This window comes from Polypterus senegalus, chromosome 18 (genome assembly GCF_016835505.1).
Source record: "Polypterus senegalus isolate Bchr_013 chromosome 18, ASM1683550v1, whole genome shotgun sequence".
NCBI lineage: Eukaryota > Metazoa > Chordata > Cladistia > Polypteriformes > Polypteridae > Polypterus > Polypterus senegalus.
Genome location: NC_053171.1, coordinates 31,976,198 through 32,002,824, shown reverse-complemented (window position 1 = coordinate 32,002,824; position 26,627 = coordinate 31,976,198). Strand labels below are relative to the sequence as shown.

General features: G+C 43.2%; 1 protein-coding gene across 1 annotated transcript; it reads right to left on the bottom strand.

Moving 5' to 3' along the window:
- Positions 1 to 459: 459 nt before the first annotated feature.
- Positions 460 to 23,697, bottom strand: pygl (phosphorylase, glycogen, liver). Its single transcript, XM_039741162.1, has 20 exons — positions 23,242 to 23,697; positions 15,823 to 15,924; positions 15,653 to 15,731; positions 15,439 to 15,542; positions 15,061 to 15,192; positions 14,703 to 14,814; positions 14,212 to 14,294; positions 13,497 to 13,637; positions 13,092 to 13,184; positions 12,396 to 12,542; positions 11,537 to 11,700; positions 9,020 to 9,134; positions 8,760 to 8,861; positions 8,381 to 8,528; positions 7,935 to 7,993; positions 7,692 to 7,833; positions 4,731 to 4,938; positions 4,384 to 4,518; positions 4,236 to 4,302; positions 460 to 931 (listed from the first exon to the last, which is right to left on the bottom strand). The coding sequence occupies exons 1-20, from the start codon at positions 23,482 to 23,484 to the stop codon at positions 734 to 736; spliced, it is 2,574 nt and encodes an 857-aa protein (XP_039597096.1). The 5' UTR covers positions 23,485 to 23,697; the 3' UTR covers positions 460 to 733.
- Positions 23,698 to 26,627: the final 2,930 nt, after the last annotated feature.

Genomic DNA, 26,627 nt, shown 5'->3' with positions numbered 1-26,627 from the left:
AGCAGCAGGCACAAAGCAAAAACAGGCATGGAGCGGCCTCAATTTATGGTTAAGTACTCCAACTGATATCACGCCAATTTAGAAACACCAAGTAACCTAATGCTTTTGGGATTTGTAAGGAAAAGTGGAATACTTGGGAGGGGGAAAAAAAACCCACAGAGACATTGGAAGAAAATGGAAACTCCACACCATATCAGGGTCAACATGTGAACCAGCACCCAAAAAGTTAACAAATCTCACTAATGTGTAATACACTGGGCGCTGGGTGAAGGAGAACTAAGAATGGAATAACTGAAATTGCATGATATGAATGTGAGTGTATTCGCTGCCACAACAGGTTAGAAATGGCTCTGGTTATAAGAAATCAGGCTGCTCCCTGTAAATCATGTAAACTAGAGGACAGCTAGGAACAAGGTTGTGATCAAAACATTGGACAAAAAAAAAAAAAAAGCCAGCACATTTTTTGGAAAGGATGCATTTAATGTGTTAAAAATGTGCATACTGCAATTGATAACCAACCAGCCCCCCATACATGACCCATCTCCTAGTGACCAGGTGCTATTATTTCATCAGGCAATTGTGGTTAACAATGTATGTGCATCCCTAAAGCAGGTCTTAGGATAAACAGCAGTAATGGTGAAAGCAACTCCATCCTGGGAAAAGTCCACTTCAAGTGGCCTGGCTGTACCTGTGACTTGCACACCACATTAAAGCCGACTGACCCCACGCATTCTCACATCTTCTGGAGCTTGACGGTAGCCTTCGCTTTCTCTTCAAAGGCCTCCCGTGGCTCACTGGGTGCTGGGATCTTTAGGTCTGTTGGCTCTACTCCCCAGATGTCTCTGGCATATTCCTTAATTGTCCGGTCACTGGAGAACTTTCCTGCTGAAGCAATGTTCTTGATGACCATCTTGGTCCATTCCTTTGGGTTCTAGAAGAGGAGAACAAAAAGCAGCAGCAAGTTAGGATGGTGAGGTAGAACACAGTTAAGATGGATTGGACAAAGCGGACCGAGTTATTCCTTACCCTGGTATACCCACAGTGACCAGTGCACATGGGCTTGGCCTCCTTTCTACAAAATAAGCATATCAAGCAAAACTGCACAAGACGGGCTTACTTGTTCATCTGTATTACGCAAGTTTGTATTTTTTTTTTTTACAATTTTTTTTTCGTATTTCATTTATTCTTTGAAATAATATTTCTTGAAAAGCACTTTGAGCTGCATGTTTTATATGAAAAGGTGCAATAGAAATAAACTTTCGTATTGCTCGCTACATTCCTGTTCATCAGAGTAAGCCATTACTCCATTACTTCAGGGTTATTCAATGGCAATTTGTGAAGTGGCACCAGTGACTTGACCTTCTGCTTGTTGAAGTGTCTCGGACATGCACAACTATGAGGCATGGTTCCTACCAGATAATATTTTTTTCCATTTTTAGTCTCTGAAGTGTACACTTCCCTCAGACTATGCTTTGCAATTCTGATATCACATGATGCACCACTCAGCTGCTAGCTAACTGGACAAGCCTACTTGGCAATGAATGAAGGGGAGGTGGACCGTCCATTCCAAAATTCAAATCATCTGGAGTCTCATGTATAAATGGTGGGTACGCCCGTTTCCATGCTCACTTCGAGATGTATAAAAATTAAACTTGGTGTAAAGCCACACACATTTTCACAGCAGCCATTTTTAGATTCACATCTATGATGCGTGTTTTATCAGATACACCAAAATTAATTGCATATCGTTTACAAACTTGATTCAATGGATTGTAATCATTCTGTAAAACCAATATAATGGTGCACAGAATGACCACAGTATTCCAACTACCATAGCTGCTTTAGCGTTGTTAGAAGAGAGTACATATTTATAGATGATGATAACTGGCTTCTAAGTCAATTTCGATTTCCAAGAGCTGTTTGCTGAACTGGCGCCATCTTTGCAAAGGCAGACTTTGAGGAATTGTGCTCTACCTGCTCCTTTGCAAGTTCTGTCCACTCTAGGGTTTTTAGCTACAGCAGCTTTTCAACGTGAACCTGCTGACCGATCAGGCATTTCACAAGCATGCTTGCTGTACAGGATGGTATTATCCGTTTGTCATTCACATATATAAGATTTCCTTACATTGTGGTTGAACTGAGAGACATCAATGAGCAATTTGCAGTAATGTCCACTTTTCCAAATGTAATTGGAGCGGTCAGCTGCAAGCACATTGCTATTGCAATGGTGTCAGACAAGTTACATCAGCCAGGGATGAGTCACCAAAACAATGAGTAGGCATTACATCATCTATAGCAGGAGTGCCTAAAAAAACAGCAACTCTACTCAGTCGCAGGTGCTTTTTCCAACTAGTGCAGCAAAAGGCAAGCAGTTCTTTTAAAGATAAAGAGCAGAGAATTGATCCAACACCGATGCTACACTATAAAGGTGCCTTCAGAGAATGAATTTGCTTATGTAAATATAAAGCATTTCCACTCGATTAATGTGCTGCTCTATAGTGCACAGAATGTGTGTCGCATTGTGCAAGCATGTGCCGTGCTGCAAATATAATGTGGCACACAATCATGGCTTACTCGTACCTGAAGAGATTTGCTATTATGAACCTGACTCACCCAAATGATCAGTCAAATGTAATTAGCTGAATGTAACAACAGATAGATAATCAGACACAGCATTTATTTTTTTAACCAATTTATTTAATTTGTGATCAATATCACATAGTATAACCCTTGTGTTCCTTAGTTCATTGGCCACATCCTTACAACATCCACTATTGTATTTTGTGACTCGAGAACAGTCCATCAGCACACAGCTAGATGGTCACCCAGCGGTTTCCAAGGCAGAGGTGTGTGTGCAGCCAGCATCCAATTACAGGATCGGCACAGCAGCACTATAACTGCCTGACCATCGCATAGGGGTCAGCTTTTGTAATATTGTCTGAAACAGAATAAACAGACTGTGGGCTGTGACATCTAACCACTATTTTTTTTTTTTATTTCAGGCACCGTGTGACTTTCTGAACTTGAACTTTTGAGTATCTCTGCTACACTTTTGTTGCTTATATCATTACTTAAGCCAACAAATCGTACGTTTTTCCTTGCCTCCATTTTGCATTCACTGAAATTCTTCTTTTTTCACATGCTTTTGCCATTGTCTTTTAACCAAACACTGAACGGAAGGTGATATTTATATTGATTTGCATATTAAAATATGCAAAATTCTTGGAGGAGTCGGGGTGGGGCAGCAGGTGTGTGCACATGCATTACATTTCATGCTGATCGAGATTTATGGAGTGGAAGTGCGTGGAAATTGGCTTATGCACAGTTTTGTGCATCTGAATGTTTTTGTGCGTATACACATTTTCACCTTTGTCTGTACTCCATGTTTTAGTGTGAATTCAATACACAGCATTATACGTGAAGTCCCTGGAGTGCACTTTGCAGTTTGATTTTCCAGACATGTATTTCTGCTAAAATAGTGTTAAATAAGACAACTACGTATGACTAGATACCCAAAATGTGGATAATGTGACACAAATAATTACAGATTTTTTTTCCTCCCATGGATGTTGTGATGTTGTTTGTCATGGTTCATTGTGGGTCTCCATTCAAGACCAATGTTTGATGAATTTTGTTATCTCTGTTCTTTATGAGAACATTTGACTAAAAAATTAATCGGGGCCATTACTATTTATACAGGGTAAGTAACAGATACAAAAATTATCACTTTTGGATGGAGTGTCCCTTTAAATACCCAATGCTCACTCAAGGCTAAGGCATTCTGTGATCAGGTTCACATTCATCACCACTGGAAATAATGGAACAGCCCAGCAACTGGGTTACATGTCAGGTGGAAAGACTGAGCAATGCAACGCCAACCGCAATTGACGAGACGTGCCAGTCAAGCTTGTTTCCACCCTGGGGCTCCACAGTCCTCACAATGAACACTTTGAAGTGGCTTGCACCATGATGAACAGGAACATAATGCTTGGCCATTCTAGATTCTTGTTCAAAAATACACTACTGTTAATAGTCTACTGGGCTAATTGCCGTTTCCAAAGTCATCACCAACAGTCACCACTTGTAAATTTCAAAATTGACATGCAAGTAGATCTACAGTACTTTAGTTGCAACTTATATTTTCTGCTTTCTTCATATTATCATGCTTGTGATTTTACGAATAACAATAAAAAAAATTCTGCTAGGCAACCTATGGAAACCAAACATGCCAGTACCTGATAGAGCTCGCTGACTTTATCTTGGCACTTCACGTAGGCTTCATAATCCGCAAACACTTTAAATCTACAAATGATGAAAAGAATAATTAATGAAAAATGGAGTGCCTAACATAGACACTGCCAGCCTTGGACGGTACACATCTACCTGTCATGGTGGAAGAGCATATCAACGATGTCTTTGAAGAGGTCTGGCTCCTTGGGTGAGAAGTAGCCACTCTTGATCTGGTCCATAACCTGCTTTAGTTCAGGCAGCTTATCACAGTAATCTTTAGCCACATAGCTATAGGATATATAGAAAGAAAAACACATTGTAGGTGCCACTGGCTACCACTTGAGCACTCTGCACCATTCCATCTATAAATAGACAACACTGAAAGAAGTGTCCTCTATGATCATGTTAAGATAAATTCACCACAGAAACTACTTGTGTGGACCAAGAACCCAAAGGGTCCAAAGACCCTGGTGTCAAGAACCACACCTATGCTCACTTACCCTTTCTTATCGAGTGCTTCTACGTCCTCCACCCTCATGCCAAAGATAAACAGGTTCTCCTCTCCAGCCTCCTCAGCCATCTCAACATTGGCGCCATCCATTGTACCTATAGTCAACGCGCCATTCAGCATGAACTTCATGTTGCCGGTGCCGGAAGCCTCAGTACCTGCAGTGGAGATCTGTTCCGAAAGGTCTGTGGCTGGAATCACTGGGTGACAAGATGAGGAGTGTAAGTTTACTGGCAAGATTTCATATGGATTGAATGAGATTACTAAGAGACAGTGACAAATAAAGTGTTATCTTATGGCACATGTGATACAAAGGGTCTGGTGTGAGGATACTACCAGAGGCCAGTTGGTGACATTCCCTATATGGCACCCTTGGTTATCAGTTTCAGCACCTCAGCTTGGCGCAGACAAGAATATCCACTTCTCAAAATGCCACTGGTGGCAGCGTTTTATATTCCAACAAATACAATCAATCACATCATACTGCATTCAGAGGAGTGGGGCTTCAATGCATCCATTGCTGGCTGACCTGCATCACCTGCCTTACTAGCAGTTGCATATGTGCCTCACTGTCACGCAAGTGTACATCACATCACAACTCTGTGTTTTTATTTAAATGGATAATAAAAACTTAATTGCCCAATAAAATCAAATTCTTTGCCAACTATGTGATCAAGAATGCATAGGTCAAACAGAACAAAAATATTGGCCTAGCCACCAACCCAAGCACAATATAACCATTAAGCATGACTAATTATCTATCAAGTAATGTCGTAAAGTGCCACACATCTGCTGTTCAGATCAGGCAATATTGTAAAATGTAATGTAGCGTACACCTGCGTGCTACAAATCAGGCAGGGGACGCAGACCAGGTTGTTGCAACAAAGATGGTTTTACTTTCCAGGCCATTTATGTGGTCATCTAAAGCGGTGGTACAAAACTGGGGAGGTGTGGCCCATTACGGGGTCCTGTAAACTTCTGGGGAGCCGCAAGATAACTGAAAATTATAAAGTAGCCTTAAAATGTGTAATTCATTAAAAAAAGGAAGCTGCAGCATGGGTGTCAAACTTAATGTCCCTGGATCTTTTGTAATGCGGTTTGCTTTATCAATATCTAAAACATATGCAGCCCACAGTGACTGTTAGTTTTCTGAAAGATCCCCATTAAAGTGCATTTAATACATACGTTGTATCCATATGTAGTTCAGCTAGATTACATTTACACCTGGCATTAAAATGTCCCTTATGTCCGGTGAAAGATCAGATGGACTCCACACATTCTATATGTGCAAGCACAGCAATTCGGAATTATGTGGTCACTCCAGTTCCAGCTACTAATAGTTAGAATGGGAACAGGTAGCTGGTAATGACCCAATAAGAATAAAATGTTAAAAAATAAAAATGGTGACAATGTCTCACTGCCATAAACAACTTTAGCATTGTAGCACGTGTGACCATTTTCATAAAGTAAATGAACTTGCCACCAATGGCACTGCATCAATTTTTAAAGCTGTACAATTGTCATGGCTGTGTTTTTGGCGGGTTGGGTCACCGTGATCATTTATACTCACAGATGCTCGATTGCTTCATCAAGCAGGTTTCTTAGAGTAAAGGCCCCTTGCTGTCACGGGCCCCGGGGGTGTGCTCTGGGTACACTTCCAGAATGCCCTGGTGGTAGATCTGCCCTTGGTAGTACTTAACTCAAGTCAGTAGTTGGCAGGATATGATTCAGTGACATTCTACAATTACTGATTATTATTAAGCCTTACAAAAAATGCCTTCTCATTATGTTACAATTATGAATTGCAGACACTACTAAAAAACTTTTCACGTGGTATACTGCAGGCATAAAGGTCAAGAACCACTGGCCTAAAGGCACAGGTCTGGTCCAGCTTAAAACACCCCAGCTATGGAGATGCAAAAATCCAAATACTGTATATACTCGCATATAAGCCGGGTCTTGAAACTCAAAAAAAAAATCGATCATAAAATCAGACCCTGACTAAAATGCCCGTTCAAAAATGCAACCCTTACATTTTTTTCTTTACATCTTACTTCTTCCAATCTTGCATCAGTTTCTCAGACACATCGAATTTTGTTGCAGCAGAACAGTTACCAATTTCTTTTGCCACTTCAACAACTTTTAATTTAAAACCAGCTTCATAATTTCTTCTGATTGAACGCTCCATCGTAGATAAGGGATGTTCTTATGATAAAGGTATAGTAGGGGGTGAGATACAAAAAACACAAAATAGTGCAAACTTCACTTCAGAATAGTTTGGGTATTACCGTATAGTCACGTAGGCAAAATTCATAGAAAGAAAAAAAAAAGGCAGTGTGCTCCATGGTAACTCTCTCAGGTGGGCGTTAGCATATCATCATCTCTTGGACCAATAGCGCAAGTTTTCTGCATTATAAAATACCGGAAATTATACGGTAAAAATCAAGCCCTGACTTATCTGCGGGAGAACTTAAACGCGAGTATATACTGTATATTGGAGTATCACTGGCCAGCCCAGCAGCACACTCATGCTGCCCACACCTTCAGTGTTTAGCACCGCCAATAGCAGCCGCCAATGCGGTTCTCTACATTAGTTCCACCATGCTGCTAATTGCCACTTATACTCATTTAGTCTGGTCATGTGCCCAACTCTTGTTTTGTTAGGGGTGAGGAAACTGACATCCATTAATGACAATACATTGATGGCACACACAGCATTTTATTACGTCAGGCATGGAGGTCAAGTGAGCATACCACTGTCACCTGGCCTGGTAGTGGCACTTCTTCCCCACAATGTGTTATTTAAAGAGCTTGGCCACGTTCCATCTATTCAGAAGTTGTGGGGTTGTCCCATCAGTTTACCTGCATTGCTAAGGACCTATGCCACCCCGGTGGACCATATAGGCCCCTATAACAGCTAGATTGCTCCAGACTCACTTGCCCCATGTCTTACCCTTTTCAGCCAGTGATACCCTGTAATTCTCCAGAAATATGACTTTGAGCTTATTGCCCACCACTGGATCACTGTTCACGACATCAGCCACTGCAGTGATCAGGCGGATTATCATCTTGGCCATGTGGTATCCAGGGGCTGCCTGTAGACAGACCAATACATGCCATCACATTACAGCATTACAAACCGAGGCAAGGACTAAAAGCGGAAGACAAAGCAGCTCCCCACATGCACACTGCTTACCTTGCCACCGATGATCACAGTCCGTGGTACAAAGCGCTTTGAGGGAAACTTTTTAATACCTAAAAGCAAGTGGGACACATTGTGATTAGAAAGAAATTAAAACCAAAAAAGCTTTGGCAAGATAGAACTAGGAGCACCAATGGGCTCCAGAGAACAGGAAGACTAGAATTCCCAGACCTGCCACTATTTGGGTGGGCATGAGGTAAGATAATGAAGTCTGGAAGATGAAACAGTTTTTAAAGTTTTTCAAGCACAGAGGGGCGCGAAGTTGAAGTGACAAATTGCGGAAAGTGGTTGTGGTTTAACCTGGAGAATTAGGGGCCACAGTTTGGAAAGGAAGCGAACAGAAAGAAGTATGGCATCAGGTTCACCATAAAGGTGTCATAACTTCCTCTCTGCCATGCCCGCAGTGGCCCATGCTGCCCTAGACCCGTGCCCTTACTCACGATTGTACATGGCGATGACGTGCAGACAGTTGAGAAGCTGGCGCTTGTACTCGTGGATTCTTTTCACATGCACGTCAAAGAGGGAGGAAGGGTTGATCTGCACTTTGTATTCTTTCTCCAGATATTGTGCAAACTTCTGCTTGTTTTCCTGGGGGGCATGAGGGGGAAACAGTGAGGCTTGCTGATTCGGTGTTATGCATCAGTTATCAGGAACTGGGAGGAGATAGACGTGGTGGTGATGGTGGCAGCAGTAGGATACAAGCCCATGCCAATTGGGCCAGCACCCCTTGAAGAGCTGGGAGACGGTGTAGTTGCCAGTGACCAGCACATCAGGTGACCAATTTAGCCCAAGGTGCTCAACCATCACACAAGTCCTCACCTGCTTTACTTTGGCAACATCACGAATGAAGGACTCATCATTGACAAAGGCACCAATCTTCTTCAGCTGGCTGAGATCCTTCACATAATCCTCACCAATTTTCTGTTAAGGTAGGGAAGATTGGATTTTTTTAAATTGGCACATATAACTCTAAGCTCTCTCACAGTGTAATAATGCTTAATAGGTAAGATGTAGATGAGTGATGAACCTAGGAGATCAAATCACATCCAATCTGAACAGGATGGCAGTCAAAAAAGTACCTCAGCAAGAAGCTCTGCCAGCCCAGCATTACACAGCAGCAGCCATCGGCGAGGCGTGATCCCATTGGTCTTATTCTGGAACTTCTCTGGCTCCAATTCGCTAAAATCACGAAACCTATATGAATATTAAAAAAAGAGATTCACAAAACAATAAACAGCCTGGCAGCACAGCTCTTGGACTGAGATGCAGATGACCTGCTCTCACTCGTAGTTCATTGTTTAGAAGGCACTAAAGGGCTGCAATGGGTAGTTCTGCCAACTCACTGATTCAGCGCCTCTGCACAAGGCCAATGTCTGTGTGGCATCTGCTAGTTCTTTCTGTGTCAATCCAGAAACGACTTGCTGGTGAGCTGTACTGGCAAATCTAAATTGGGCAAGTGGGAGTGTGGGCTCTGCAATGGACTGACACACTGGCCAGGCACCCAATGCCACCAGGATAGGCTTTGGCACCCTCTGGTACCGAATTGGACAAAGCCCGTTTGAGAAGGTAATTTTTATCAGATTTCTTTTCATTCATTTATTAAAATTTTCCAAGCCTATTCATTTTAAGAGAGCATTGCTTTCCAAATGTATATTCCATGGCAACCACACCAACGTCTTCCAAACTCCTGCTGAACACTCTATTCAAACTAAAAGGCAGTCAGACAGAAAAAATCCACTGAATGAGGATTGGAAAAAAAGGATGGAATCAAAAAGCAATTAAAAGTCAAAAAGAGTTTCAACAAAACCAAAAATCAGTGTCAAAAGGCAGAGCTTTGATTCAATAACCAGTAATTAGAAAAATCAAGGAAAATAAAAATCGCTTGCTTTGGTCAAATCTTGGATACAACTGGTTGTTTTCAGGGAATCTTTTCAAGTGGGAAGTTAGGATGAAACTTGGGGCTAGTCTGTCAAGTCTGACTTCAAATCACAATGGCAATCCAAAATGGCGCTGTACACCGCAAACTTTAGTGAAAACTGTAGCTTTCTAATGTTTATTAGCACTTGTCTGTTTGTGTCTTATTAAATCAGTCATACCACACAGTACTGTCCAACTTCTATCTGTGGACATGTTGCTATGCTTTTTGGATACATAAAATACCACATAATGCATTGTTATCGACTTCTCTTTATTCCAATGGCGCAAGCAGAACAAAGCTTTTCCTAGACGCGTCTTTATTGGTTTTCTGAATGTTTTATTGGAACACAGTCAACTCGGGTCCGCCGTCAATCCCACTTGCAAGGTAAACAGAATGAAGCATTTATACTAATGCACCAATGACATCGTAACTGGTGCAGACCCGAGTGCATCATGGAAGAATTCCCATGAAAATAGCCAACGTGAAAGCCACAAAGTAGCATTGCCAATCTCGAAAACCAAAATGGTGTTGGAAAAGACAGAAGTTGTAAGTAAAACTCTGTCTGCAAAAAACAATTCCTTGGGCATTAAAATCTCCAAAACACCACCAAGATGAATATTCCAGCCTCAGTACGGAAAAGACAGCCATGTTTACTTGTACAAACACATCTTGTATAAATGATTTTTCATAATTTGTGAACAGTGAATATTACAAATTTCTTTGCACTTAAATCAAATGTGAGACAACTCTACCATTTGCAAACATTCTGTGCTTTAACGTTGAATATGTCGGACTCTCTCTTTGCTATTATAACAGCTTTAAAAGGCCCAATTTCAAAGAGCTTCATCAGGGTCAGCAATCTTCATATAACTAACTCAGCCAGCACACAGTTTGATATGTAGCCTGCATCTGTTGTGGTGTAAAATGAAGGCCTGAAGATAAATAAAAATTAATCTTACTCATATTTATATAAAAAAATAGTTTACTTTAGTCCTGCATGTTATTCATTGACTGGCATCATGTGGTACAAAGCGTCAAATCGGGTCCCGCACGACTCATCTGTTAACCGCTGGTCATATTTTTTTTTTTTTACATTTAACGTGTTAGAGCAATCACTGGATATTTTGTTTGAGTTTTAATGCTTGTGAACTGTGGAGAATTCCGCTTTCTCTCTATGCCTGTTTTTCCGAAGGGCACTGTTGTCAAGGGTCACGTTTATTTATTGGCTGCAGTTTTTACCTTCAAGTTTAAATGTAACTGTGCCCAAGTCATTAACAATGTCATACATTGCAGATAGGCCAACAGCAAAAAATATTAATAAAAAGAAATAAAAAGGTACACAGGGTACCAGTCATACCCACAACTCTACTATACTGGGTCAACTTAAGACACACCAGTTCGTCCTACACACATCTTTGGAATTCAGAATGAAACTGTCACTCAGATAATAACAACACACACACAGGAAAATATGCAAGTGCAACACAGACAATGGCCAATGTGAAGCTAAGCAGCAGTGCTCAGGTCTCATTCCACATTCTTTGTCTGACCTTGCCCATTCGATGTTCCTCAAAGGCAGCAGGTGGGCTCCTAAGGAAACCCTCAACTCACAATTTCTCAGCTGGTTGTGTGGCACAGCCTGGCAGCAAAATAAGACAAAACAAGAAAGGAACCTTACACTTGGTCTTTGACAATCTTGGAGTGGATCTCTGCCACTCCATTAACAGCGTGGGAGCCCACGATGCACAGATGGGCCATGTTGATCCTCTTCACACCCTCCTCCTCAATCAGAGACATCCTGCGCAGACGATCGATGTCTCCTGGGAAAAGGGTGGTGATTCTCTGCAAGTGGAAGAAAAGCACATTTTTGGAGGCCTGGCATTGTACACAAAAGTAGCTTTCGGTTGCACAACACAGGTGGCATTTCACATGATGAAGTGGTAAGGGGCACACATTAAAGTCAAGAACAGTCACGGGTCATGATGACTGCAGGGCTTTATTTTAGAAAGGGACTTCCTAAAAGATCAGTTCTTGGAGCCAGCGACATGTCATTTCATTAGAAAGTTTCAACTTAGGATATTTTATTTGTGAACATAAATGTTGTAAATATCCACATCTGTGCTCGACTCTGTTTATGTCATTTTGAGTTATGTCTGACTGTTGACCCCAGGGGGTTATTTTTTATAGGGATGCTCGAGTTGTTTCCCTCTCCTCTGTTGTCAACTGGTCATAACTCAATGATAAAGTTACTTGACAGATATTGTTAGGGTACCCTTATGTAAATCAGTTTAAAATGGCTTTGTTATACTGTGTGTTAGCCAGGTCTGTATATAATGTCATTTGTATTTGACCCTTAAACTGGTTATAGCGCTCAGAGCCTGCACTCAATACAAGACAGAATTAAACAAAAGTGATCACATATTCAGTGACTTCGTGTTCCTCAACCCCACAAATTACTCAAGTGGCCCCTCACACACTCCAGTCATGTTTGCCTTCTACTGGCCACCCCCCCCAAACCTCTGGACCCACACACATACATCCAAGTGCTTCTGATTGATCTCGTAGATGATCTGCAGATGGCGAGGTAGTAGAGTCTCCATTAATTGGACTGGCCAGCGTTCCAGGGCCTCAGGTAGCACAGTATGGTTTGTGTAGGCAAAAGTCCTCTGAGTGATGCTCCATGCCTGCAGTGGACACAAGATAGATGCACTAACATCAAGACAGAGCAGACTGAACAGAGGATATGAGCAACACCGTTTCAGTGATGAAAGCAAAAAAATAAATCAACAGACCACCACCAGAAGCAAACCTAAACTGCATATGAATTAACATGGAGTGCCATGAGAAGACCTGGAAAGAGTGTGCAGCACGGCAAGCATTATAGAATTAACAACAAAAATAAAAAAAACATAAAAATAATAAGCAGCATTTTAGCACCCTTACACATCATATAGAGATGTTCACCACAAAATAAATTGTTATCTTGTGTGCTGTTCTTTATGAAAGGAGCTCTATATAAAGTTACATTACAAGGGCAGTCATCAGTACAAAGTGGCCACAGAAAACCATCCAACCACACAGAAAATGTGCAATCAAACCTAAACACCCACACGCAGGTGAAATTTACAAAACTGAGACAAACATCAACACGACCCACAGGCCTGAATAAATCTAACAAAGCTTCTCTGGAGATAAGGAGCTCAGCAGACCACCCTACCACATGAATAGCTCACCTTCTCCCAAGGCAGTTTCTCAATGTCTACAAAGATTCTCATCAGTTCAGGAATGGCCATGGCAGGGTGAGTATCATTTAGCTGGATAGCCACCTGTAAGGCAAACCAAGATAGGAATGTCAGTAGAGAAGAAAATCAAATTAAGTCTATCCACCAGGGGGCGTACTGATCCCTTGGTTTTCACCACCATTTATTGCACCAACACCTTCACCCTTACCCACATAACATGGACACAGTACCTCACTTTCATACTCTGGTGGTATGAGCACTAGCAGCCTAACAGTACCACTCAGGGCTGCTTGGAGTCAGCAATCAGCACTGCACCAACTACTAGAGGATGCTGCTCCCACAGCATGAAAGCCACCAACACTGTAACCCAAAGATCTCAGCAGGCCATCCACTTACCTTCTCAGGAAAAGAATCCAATGAAGTGCGCATGCCTTTGCCATCCCCTTTGGAGGCCTTGAAACGCCGAATGATGTCTTGCAATGTGGCGGCAACCACAAAGTATTCCTGCTTGAGGCGCAACTCCTTCCCTTCGAAGAACTGCAACAACAGTCACGTTTTGGAAAAGTGAATGCCTTGTGCAAAAGGCCTGTCTCAGGTGGGGCCATGGGCATATATTTCAAATGTCCTCGTGATTAAATTTGGGAGTGGTGTCCCAAAATTAAAAGATGTGGACATATGAGGAGGTCATGTATGCTCATAACAGCCCCCAAGTGCACATGCCCGTAATCTAAAGAGTAACACTGACAACAAACACAGTGTGGTGGGGGAAAACACTGTAACTTGACACAATATCACAGCCACTTTCTGACCATCGCTTATTCAATTAGAGGGTGGCAGAGGCTATCCCACCAGCATTGGGATAGAACGAAGGAACCAAATCTGGAAGAGGCACCAACATTAACACACACACACAGGAACAAGTAATACAGTCACCTTTGGATTATGGGAGGACTGGGCACTGGGAAAATGTGCCAACTCAATACAGATAGGGGCCAGAGTTAGAATTGGACCCTGGCTCCCAAATCTAGGAGTAGGGCTACCATACTGCCACAAATGAAACCAATCACTCTAAAAAATAAAACTATAGAGAAGCATGAAGAGTGTCACTTACATTGTCATTAGGGTACAAGACCCGAGAGATGTTTTCAGCCAAGTTCCTGTCCAGTACGGCCTGGATGTAGTCCCCCACATTAACTGGAAAATAAGAGAGGGAGACAGTTGTATTGGTGCCAATGTCATGTCAGGTACATAAAAAGTGCTCACAGGTGGGCATAGCTCCACTCTGACCTGCCTGTTGACAGACTGCCTCTGCTGGTGTCTTCCAGACATGGCAAGGAGGGCCTGGTGCCCGTCTAGGTCCTGTACAGTTAAAGCCACAGACACCCAGTGCTGGACAGTGCCACACAATGATCAGTTTCTGCATTGTGCCCTGCAGTGTGATGGCACTTATGTAATTACAGGCATGCACTACTGGTGTAACATGAGCACCCCTGGTGGTGAGATGGTAGCTAACAACAGCATGACCGGATTCAAGTAATGTACCCAGAGCCTAGGGCTGCACAAACCCAAAAACATCCCACCCAGCCACATCCTTCAACTCACAGTCTCGCAGGTTGAAATCATTGGGTGCCCGTGCAGACCACAGCCTCATGGTGTTCACAGTATTGTTCATATATCCCGGTATTGGGGTGTCATAGGGCATAGCAAGGACAACCTAGAAGAGAAAAAGAAAAAGTTCTGGGGTATCACATGGCAAGACAGACAATGGCAACAGTATGATCAACACCCCCGAAAACCATGAGTACCTTAGAAATGGGCATGATATGCTTCTTATAATGTCTTAAGGGTGCTGGAGAGCCACTGGGTCAACAAATGAACTCACCTGCTGTTTCTTCATTGAGGTACACTCTGTTAAAACACTAAGTACTTACGGCACAGAGACTATGTGAGAAGGACGCACCTGTGTGTCCACCCATTTCGGACCATCACTCGTCTGCGCCACACGGCCATAGAAGTGAACAGGTAGCATGTACTCGGGACGGGCTTTCTCCCAGGGGTTTCCGTGTCTCAGCCAATCATCTGCTTCCTCCACCTGTAGATATATTGTGTATACATTAGCAAGTGGTGGTGGGTTTGAAGAGTCGCATCCAATAAGTGACCAGAGAGCTCACATTGCATGAACACACTTGGTCTCACACACACATCAAGCTGCTGAGGTCAGGTTAAAGTCTGCTGGACAGGCACCAGTGAGCACAAAGACTTGCGCTGGTTAATATTTGACCTGCCGAACCCACCCCAGGTGAGCACTAGAAAATAAGTTGCAAAATGTGCTCCATACCTGCCAGCCACCACGGATTTTCTGATTGAAGATGCCGTACTCATAGCGGATGCCATAGCCATAGGCTGCAAGACCCAACGTTGCCATGGAATCGAGAAAACAGGCTGGGCGAGATGGAGCAAATGAATTAGACACACAAAAAAAAAACACCACCATAGATCCAGCAGCCACGACAGATCGCCTACACTCCCAACCTTGGTCTAATGTCACTCACCTGCAAGGCGTCCCAGGCCACCGTTCCCCAAGCCAGCATCTTCCTCCATCTCCTCCAAGTCTTCAATGTCCAAGCCAAGCTGAGGAACAAGAAGAGATTATTAAAGGACTGCTTTGCCAGGTTGGTGCACAGGACTTGGGAGCCAGCCTCCCCATCCCACTGCTGCTCACCTGGTAGATGGCCTCATCACAAGCATTTTGCAGGCCCAGGTTGACCATAGTGTTGGCAAGGGTGCGCCCCATGTAGAACTCCAGAGACAGGTAGTAGACCCTCTGCGAGACAAGAAGAGACAGTAGCAGGAGTCCAAATGCAAACAGCAAAATCCCCAAGATAGACCAAACTCTCTATGACCTGTGCCACTGGGTTCAAGTGTGGATGCAGAACAGGAGTGGGAACAAGATCTTGAGTACCCGAAAGTACACTTGTATACACGGAAGAGCAAAGATACAGTATATTAAAATGTCTCCACATTGAGATTCAAATCCCTTTAATATGTGCCAAAAAAGCACACACCTGAAATACTGAGTGTTGCATACAGGGTGAGCCATCTTCTCATGAAACATTTCTACTGGGAAAAATAAATCACAATGCACTTAATTTGGCACAGGATCACATGTACTTGTTTTTCTGTAAGAAATTATGTGGCATGAAGTACAAGCCAACTTCCAAGGTCAGCTGCACCACCATCAGACAACCGATAGTTTTGTCACTGGAGACATTGAACAAGGAGAAATGTAGTGAAGTATGGAGACATTTGGAACAACTTGACCAATGAACTGGTCAGTTCAGTATGTGCCAAATAAAACTCAAATTCAACGCGAAGCGCACAATGCGTCACCACCTTTCTCTTAGCCATAAAATGTGTACCGATGCTGATAAGTCTGCACCTATCACTAGCCAAAGCAGCATTACTTCATTGATTAATACTAAATGAAAGTGTGATGCTAGTTAAGTGGAGCGAGCCATGCAATAAGTAGCTGAAATGGTTACTAAAGACATGTTACCACTTAGCTCTGTAGAGGCGGAAGGCTTTTAGGAATTCCTGCATTACAACGAACCCCAATGCAGCAAAAAAGCTAGAACTGCCAGAACAGATGAGCTTTATAAGAAGAGCACATCCTCCCTTCAAGCCAGACTTTCAAAGAGAGAAAGCACTGCTATCATCAACGAATCGTGGATCTCTCTAACCATCGACTATTGTCACTCTGCCAACAACAAATGGGTCATTCAGAATGCACTACGGCACTAGAAACACACAGCTTTGATGAACGACACACAGCACAGAACATTGCCAATTACCTGACAGAGGCAACAAGAATGTGATGCGTTGGAAGATGAATCAAGATTGCTACAAAAAAATTTAAATCTCACTCCGACTGTCACCCAGTTGCTGAATCAAACTGACTTATCGAACTCCGATTATAATGCCACCGATCCGGGAATCAAAAACAAAAGACTGGGACTCGCATCAGCTGATTGGTCCCCAGCCGTAGTGCTAAACGCGTTCATGTAGCAGAGACGCCGTCGGAAACATTCACCTTGGAGAATCACTCAGACATACATCTGTGGGAGGCAAGATGGCTACTGGACTTCATCAAACAATGTGACGTGCTAGTGGACACTACAGACACCGTGCTTGTGGGTGCTACGGATTACCTGCCACTCAACTACTTCAGGCTGCATTTTTTTTTTTTTTTTTCTCACAGAAAGTGCCTTTCAGTTTATGTGTGATGAGACAAACAGGTATAGTATGTAATAAGTATGTGAATTTATATACTGTAGAGGCTCATGGAACATTAAACAGAGTGACATTTGTCATAAATAAGGAGAAGTGTCCTTGTGTTTGTCCAGTCTCTTGCTCTCTGTCATTCCGACAGACTGCACATATCAAACATTTGTGGTAATAAAATTAATTGTATTTGTCATTCCAACAGATGGCGTATCACCAAAAATAATGCTGCTTTTATGATTCTTGTACCAAATGCCATGTAAAAGAGGCACATGCATTGCATTTGTCATTCCAACAGAGTGTGTATCACAAACATTGGTAGGAATGCATTTTATTACTACAAATGTGATGCGATGCACCATCTGTTGGAATGACATTCTATTACAACAGGCATTACAAAATACATTCCAATAGATATTGCACTGCAAATGCTAAAGAGAAGGGTCTACGCTGATTACTTAGATTTCAACCTGTCTTTAGACGTGTAGCACAGCTAGCTCTACTATAAATGTGGCGTTACCCCAATGTACTTGTATTATGAACAACAGAGAGACAGAATCATCAGTGATGTTTGTGGAGAGTTAAAAGACAGAACATCAGAGGTATACACATACAGAACGACAGATCTGAGAGGTTTTAACTAATTGTGTAAACCCATGAAGACCTCCCGTGTGCCCAAGTAAGCTTCACTCAGCTACTTCATCTCCTGTGCCTGCTTAACCAGTTTTATGTCCATGGGCCGCCACAACCCCCTCACAAAGTCTCAGAACTTGGGCTGCAAATAAAAGGCGCATCAATCAGAGATTTTATGGATGGCTCTGATTGCTAATTTTATTACTTATTTTGAAGTTTCTGGTCATACTCCACCTACAGTCACACAGAGTTGCACCACAAGCTAACAAATTCGGTTGGCAAAGTGTATCACCAATGCTGTACTTTACATGCAGTAAACATTTTAATCAAAGTCGTAAACTCCATGTCAATGGAAGGAGAACTTGATGGACACAGATTGCAGCCAACAGCCTAAGAGCCAATCCTCACCCTCATGTTCCTTATATGACTTATGACTTGCCATCTTGCTATAGGCACTGACTGATGTGGGTGAAAAGTGCAGCTGTTGTTGGCAAGGCTGCAATTCACGTTGCCACATGGCAATAAAAGGCCTACCATGGTAAAGACCCCTGCGTGTGCTTTGTTTGACGCACTTTCATCCTTCACTGTCTCAGTCACACGTCCGAGTTCTTTCATACAATGAGTGCGTTAATGGCCGATGCAACGGTGGTTAGGAATTTTTCACAAATACATACATATTTTTTGATCAGTTTGATACATCATGCCAAGAGGGACATAAAAATAATGCACAGAGAAAGCAAGTCGGAGAGAAGGGGCATGGGAGCAGAAGACCGTGAAAAAGAGCGAGCAAAGAAGATAAACAAGACAGGCGCGGAGAAGGCCAAGGCTGAAATGCTGCCAGGTTTGGCTCCTTTCCACATAGTTCACTTATTCAATTTTGGTGATCACATGCCCACAGTCACCTCATCTTCATGTCACTAGTGGACAGGATTGGAGCCCACCCAACATGGTCTTCTGCTTCTGCTGCCAATTTACTAAAAGGTCATACATGTTGTACATTCACAGATGCCATTCTGCATGCCAGTTTTTTTCATTGGACCAAATGTGGCTTTTCTGTGGCCATTCTCCTCTGACCAGATTCCTATGCTGACATCACTGCTCCTCAATGCATTTTTGGAGATATTTGCTCTACAGACTACAGTGTATGAATGTCTGAGGAGGTCTGCCATTTCCGAGATACTAAACCACTACATCTGGCACCCAACAACCAACTCATTGCACCTTATAGATCATTATTTTTGATACATTGCCACCAGAAGAGGTTTAATCTGTATGGTACTGCCATCGTTCTCCATACCCTTGAAGTCACCGACACTTGTTTACACAGGAATGAATCATTCACTTGTGCTCATCTCATTCAGAAATGTAATGTTCATAAGATAACAAAACTTTCACAAGGTTTTAAGTAAGTGGGTGCAAAACCGAGTAAGTCGAATGAAAACAGGGGTAGGGACCTGTATTTCTATTAAATTAAAGAAAATGAAGACATTCTTGTTCATTATGGTGTCATCGAGCAGCGACGTGCTGCATGCTGCTCAGACAGGCAGGTAAGAATTTGCCTCTCTCTAAACATGTGACATTACAACTACTAGGCAAAAATACCTCATTTACAAGAAATGAATTGAAAGAGGTTTAAAAAGTCTGAAAATGCATAACAGGAGAGCCAAGGATTTAATTTATCAGACCTAAGGGATAACATTCTCCAAACTGTTTACTCCAGTAATGGCCACCATTCATTTTACAATACAGTACAATTTACTTTTGTATAGCCCAAAATCACACAAGAAGTGCAGCAATGGGATTTAACAGGCCCTGCCTTTTGACAGCCCCCCAAGCCTTGAATCTCTAAGAAGACAAGGAAAAATTCCCAAAAAAAAAAAAAAACGATGTAGGGAAAAAAATGGAAAGAAACCTTGGGAAAGGCAGTTCAAAGACAGACCCATTTCCAGGTAGGTTGGGCGTGCAAGTGGGTGTCAAAATAAGGGGGTAAATACAATACAATACACAGAACAGAACACAAGTAATGCTCAATCTACTCAACTACTATATATATATAAAATCCTAAGCCTAAAAGTGCAACGATTTTGGGCAACAAATTTACGTCACGTTTTTTTGTCATGCTTTAAATTGGGCTTATTTTAAAACCTACCTACAGTGGAACCTCAGGTGACCAATGTCTCTGAACACGTACAAATCGGGTTATGACAAAAAAGTTCGCCAAACTTTTGCATCTGTTCACGACCACACATTCGGGTGACGAACAAGCCAGTTTCCCTTCCGGTTTGTATGCGCCGATGATTTCCACACATGTTCAGTCTCTCCCTGTGCAGCGAGAGCGCGAGAAGGCAGTAAGGTCGAGTAGGCTGTTGAAGAATGCACCGGCCTGGTTTTTAAAGAGACTGCAAGGTTAGTTTTCTCAGTGTTATTCAATGTTTTTACATTTAGTTTACTATTACACTGTGCATTCTATGGTATAAACTATTTTTGTGCTTAAAAATCTTTAAAAAAAATATATATTTACATACAGCTCGTATGGTCTGGAACAGATTAATTGTATTCACATACAATCCTATAGGGGAAATTACTTTGGGACACAACCAAATCGAGTTGCGACCAGAGTTTTAGAACGAATTATGGTCGTGACCTGAGGTTCCACTGTATATATATTAGGTATCATTCTTTTCAGAATTTATCATTAGATTTTCAGATTCTTATTGTGTTTTTAAAATTATAAACTAAAAAATATCAAGAACTCACATCCCGCGAGACGAGACCTTGTGCCCAATGATTAAACCACGCCTGGGGCCGGAAATAAAAGTCAAAGAGTAGAACACCTGCTTTACAGGCTTTTAAATGTTCGAAGCGCCGCGCGAGATGCTGATCACAAGGCACGGCAGCAACAGCAATCCAGCAGCTGATCGAGCAAAGAGGAGGTAAAACAAAAAAACTATATTTGTTTCCCATTGTATCACCGTTTAAGAGGGGGTTTCGGAGAAGCAACTGCATCTCCTTGGGGTGCAATCAGCCCCCCTCTTCACAATGCGAGTGGCAAAGACGCACAGTGGCTGGCGTGTAGTGCAGGCCGGTGGGGGTTGGCGAGCAAAGAGAGCGGGGGACCTCCTAGTACAATAGAAATATTACAAGTACAGAGCAGAATTCAACAGCAGATGATATCACATAAGATTTTCTGACCAGCTGGTCAAGCTGAGAGTCAGCGTTTAAGATCTTGGGGCTTACATTTTCAGTTCAGCTTCTTTTGCAATCAGAAATTAATCCAAAATTTGAAAGTCATTTAATTGGAGTAAAATGGTAAATATACTCGAGAAGTTCTCTGCACACACAAACAGGAAACTAACACAATGATTTTCCACTGTTTAACAGCATTAATGGCTTGGAAAAGTGGCCACCTTGTAGGTTTAGCAGTCCTCTTCACAGCCTCCTACTTAGCACTGGAATTGCCTTCCAAAAATTGGATCAAGGAGCCCCCGCCTGGATATCTCGGGGCAAACAACAAATGAAGAGCCATTTGTCAGGCTTGGGAGAGCACTGAAGTGAATGTGACAGAATGAGGGCACATGACATGCCAACACTAAGCAGCTGAATGAGGCTGGGCACCCTGTCCAAATCTAAAGCTGGCACCGCTCTAGCCATTACCACCATTTTCATTTGTCAAACAACAGGGAAAAGTTGGAGACAAAGAGAACTTGGCTGCCAGGGCTAAGAAGCGCCAAGGCAATGAGCTGGCATCTTGAAGACACATTCACGACGCCACAGCAGCCTTCCATTAGCAGGCTAGAGGCATAAGGCGGACAGGAAGACCTCTCAAAAATAAAAACTCAGGGGCTAAACGCAAGCATCCTGGCACACCTTGCTCCCATAACAACTTGAGCAAACAAGGAAGCTGCTGGCCCTTGGATGACATTAACTGTTCAAAAGGAGAAGTAACAGGGCTGGTGAAGAGACAACTACAGCTCCCCACCTCTACGGAGGAAGACAGAACTGATCTCTTACAAATGGGAGCAGGAAGCTTGCTGACTAATGCAATGTGTTACCAAATTTAGAGAACAAGAAGCAAGAACCTATGGGTGTCACATAGATAGCAGAAAACTACCATAGAAGGGATGACCATCTATGCTGTGCACCAAGCATCAGACACAAGGTGTCCTCTGAAGAGCCACACCCTGTCAAAGACCCTCCAGAAACTAAATTATAAATGTCCAGCACCCGGCCAAAGATCAGGTCATCCTCTAATGTACTTTATCCATGCCAGAGTGAGGCTAACACACTGAGCAGAGGCACACAGGCAGAAACCAACCAGACCCCAGGCGACTTGCAGGAGAACAGCAATGGTCCAGCACCCTATTGGAGAAAGGGGGGAGGGGGTAACACCCCTCCAGTGCACTACACCCATATATAACACCACAAGAATAATATGGATACAGGATGACCCGTGAGACAGCTGCAAATGTTCAGCACCAGGTCAGAGACAGGTCCCCCTCTCAGAGCCACACGTGCCCAACAGTTCGTGTCCAAGTGCTGACCACCTGGTTTGCTGCCATTGCCAGTTTTGTCTGTCTTTTTCCACTGTTTAACTAGGCCTGTGATTAAAATGCCTATGGTAAGGTGTGGGGTCTACCGTAAGGGGCGATTGTTTCAGTCCAAACAATCAAGGCGCGAGGTTTATTGCTTCGGATATACTAGATGAGGTAAAAAACCGACTGGCCTGCGTGCCACTACACAAGTGCCAGGCTGCTAGAAGGCTGCCAGCGCCGCGGGCTTTTTGTTTTATTAAAACCGTTCGGCTGTTAAAGCGTACGTGACAGCACACGGCGGAAGCGGCAAGCAGGCAGATACTCAAGTGTGGGGCTGAGCTCGCACCGACCTGCCCATCCACACTTTCTTCGGGCACTGTCTGTGTGGGTCATATAGCGTCTTTCTAGTTTCAAGGCCTTTGACGACACGCTTCGGAGGAAAAGCGCAGCGGGCACTGCGTTGTTCGCTGGCAGCCTGGCGTCACCGTTCTGGAACTGATGTGAAAATAAAGTTGGGAGTTTTCAACTACCGAGCCCGGAGGGGGGGGGAGTAGGGGTCCGCTGTGAGTCCTTCCGTGAAGCTCGACACGCACGAGCGCGTCTTCCCCGCCCCAGGTCGTTGTCTCTTCGTGCGGTTCTGGGTTCAAGTGAGGGTTCCTTCTATTCGTCACCCTGTGCCCACCCACAACACTCACCTTGGGGTCCACTTCGTAGTAATACTGCTGAGTTCTTATCCAACGCCCCACCAGGTGATCCCGCACGCTGTGGGCGAGGGCGAAGAAATAGTCTCTCTGCGTGGCGACATTGCGGTCTTTCACCAGTGTGAAGTGCAGATGGCGGTTGAAGCCCTTCTTGATTTCTGCTACATTTTCCACTCCAACGATGCCCCGAATGCTGATCTGCTTTCTCTTTTCCTGGTCGGTCAAGGGGGTGGCCATGACTGCTGTGCTGCTCTCTGACCAATCTACCTGCTCCTACCCGGGGCGGAAAGGGGGAAGAAAAAAAAAAGTCGATAACCGGGGAGGGGATGGGGGGGCAATGTCCCGTTTGGGAAGGGCCGGGCTGACCAGGCCGAGCCGCCGACTTTTATTGGTAGTTTTTTTTATGGAGGTGGAGCGCATCGGAGAAACTTGGACGCGGAAGAAGTCTGTGGCAGGTCTACGCAGCTGCCTCCATTTGATTGGATACCTGTGACAAATGGACCAATCACATTGGAGAGCGCCGCACAGAACAGGGTTTGCAAAAACGCTGCGATAGCACTTTAAACTTCGAATCGGCGGCTCTGTCTATCTTCAGTGCAGGCAGGAATTGGCGTTCGAGGGGTCTCGTTGTTTTAATTTAAGACAATAGCCGGCATTTTACTCATGCATAGTAACGTCTCTCCATGGTTGACGAGGAAAGGTGCCTGTCTATCAAAAGGCTATCGCTGAAGAGAACACGTTTAACATTTGAGGAAGTGAGTTCAATGATGCAGCATTTTAATAGATTAATTAAGTCAGAATGGCACATATTTGAGTACTGAACAGTAAAAAGAGGACAATATTAAGATTAAAGTGATACATGTAAATCTTTGTATTTATGTACTATAGCTACTTGCTCCTCTTATTCTTCCTCTTTTCCCAATTCTATGTGAGGTCCATGTGCTTGATCAACTCTCTCTATACAGCTCGGTCATTTCCTCTGTCAAGCGCTTTTCCTTCATTTCTTCTCTTTATTTATCTATCCACCTCCACTTTGGCCTCCCTCACATTTTCATTCCCATCAGACTTTTGCCAATGTTCATTGTCTATCCTTGTCACACATCCATACCACTTTAGCCTACTTTCCTGTACTTTCTTAGATTTCTCTCCCATTTTTGTTGGATCTCTGATTGTCTCATTTCTTATTCTGTCCTTTGTTGTAACTCCACACATTCATCTCCACATTCTCATTTCTGCCACATCTAATTTCTTCTCCAGTGTTCCCTTTACTGCTCATGTCACAGTTCCATACATCATTGCTGGTCTTACCACTGCCTTAAAAACCTTACCTTTTCCTTCGACTTAATTCTACTTACAATACTTCCGATACCTTCTTCCAATTGCTACTTCCATACTGCACTCCATGGATTATTTCTGCATCTAATTCTCCATCTTAGGCTACCACTGATCCTAGATATTTACATTTATCCACTACTCTTTTCAATAGCTCTCCCTGCAGGCTAACTTCTGAATCCTGATCATCATTATAACCTCATATATTCTGTCTTATTCCTTTTTATCTTCAGTCCTCTGTCTTCCAAAGCACTTCTCCATTCTTCCAACTTCCTCTCCATCTCCTCTTTTCTAGAGCTACACAACACAACGTCATCAGCACAAAGCCTTTACCAGAGGGATTGGTCTTTTATCCCAGGAGTCAACACATCAATAAAAGGAGCAAAGAGGTTAGGACTTCAAGAATATCCCTGGTGCAGACCTACTCAAACTGGGATCTTGTCTGTTACCTCAACACTGCTATTAACTTGAGTTCTCAATCTGTCAAACATATCTTCACACACTTTTCCGGTATCTCCAGGGCAATCTTAATGCATGGGCACGCTGGGCAGTTGCCTGGGGGTCACACGAGCATAGGGGCCCATGCTAATCTATGAATGTGACTTGCTGAGTGGTTGTGTAGGTAGGGGCCCCAGTGCACTGCTTTGCCCAGGGGCCTATAATGCTGTTAAGACGGCCCTGGGTATCCCATAATGTAGTACTGATCAGTTTAAACAAGGCAGCAGTCCTTGCTACACAATACATGGCCATTGATTCAAAAACTTGAGCACAGCTCTCTGTGCCCATATACACTTTAGCTATCCATTACTTTGTGAACTTGCTATATTCATTTCTGGGTGGTGGGAGGTGAAAAATATCCCCAACCAGCATGGCAGTCTACCATGCGGCACCATTACACACAGGTCAGCTTAGGACCCTCAGTCAAGTTAAATTGTGACATTTTGTGGCAACCCATGAGCCCAGAGACAGTCCACACAAACACTGGGAGGACATGCCAACTCCACACAAGACGTGCTGCCAGCTGGGAATCAAACTCAGCCCCAGAGAGTTTGTAATGGTGATGAAGCTGCGTCATGAAGGCTCATGCTTTTAAGGAATGCCTTAGTTGGATTAAGAAGAACGGACTCTTTAATATACACTGACATCTTAATGAATTATTATTATTATTATTATTATCTCTATTTTGATTACACTGAAGATAAGCTCTCAGGTTGTATGTTTTCCTCTACTTTTGACCTTTAACATTTGATGCCTGGTTTCTCTGCAAATAAACATAAGTAATGATTGAATTAAAGTTTGAATAATATCTCACTCAAACTTACCTTGTTTATTGATACCATCTGCAAAAGTGATGGATGTGATTTATTTGTTCAGCTCTATTGAAGGTAGCAATCAGCAAACTGAAGGATTTCGGCCTACTGGCAGGAGGGTCTCCTGTCAGATTGTGTCTTGACTGTTTGTGAAGGTGTGAGGTGTCCTCACTCTGTTAGGTTTGTGTAGCTCATTCAAAGGTGTGTATATGGGAGGTCCAAACAGGACTGTCAAGCTTGAAGTGGCTCTAGACCTTTGCTACTGTAAGTTACTTTGAAAATGTAGCCCATTCAGGAGTAACAATTCAGAAGACAGAAGGATAAAGGCATCCCAACAGGAGTGGGACTACGATACCAAAGCTGAGGTAGACAGCCTCAGCCACTGCCATGTGTGATGAGATGAGTAATGAGAGAATGTCACACAGGTAAGTATTGCAGGGTGTGCGTGCAAACCAAGACTAATAGTTTAAGCATTTCCAGTATTGTCTGTTCTGGGTCTGGGCGGACCAGTTCTGCTTACGGACATCCACCATCTGCCCAGTCTGTTGGTGCCAGGTCATCTGTATAAGTTTACCAGTACATCATGATCTTCACGCGGGCTCTCAGACACCTCTGTTTATAAGTGCACACTCCATATTAGTGATACAACGTTTAAAGTATGGTGTGCAATCATAAGAGCAAAGAAGAGATAGCGGCACTCATAAGAACAAGCATAGCATCCCTGGACTGAATGGCATG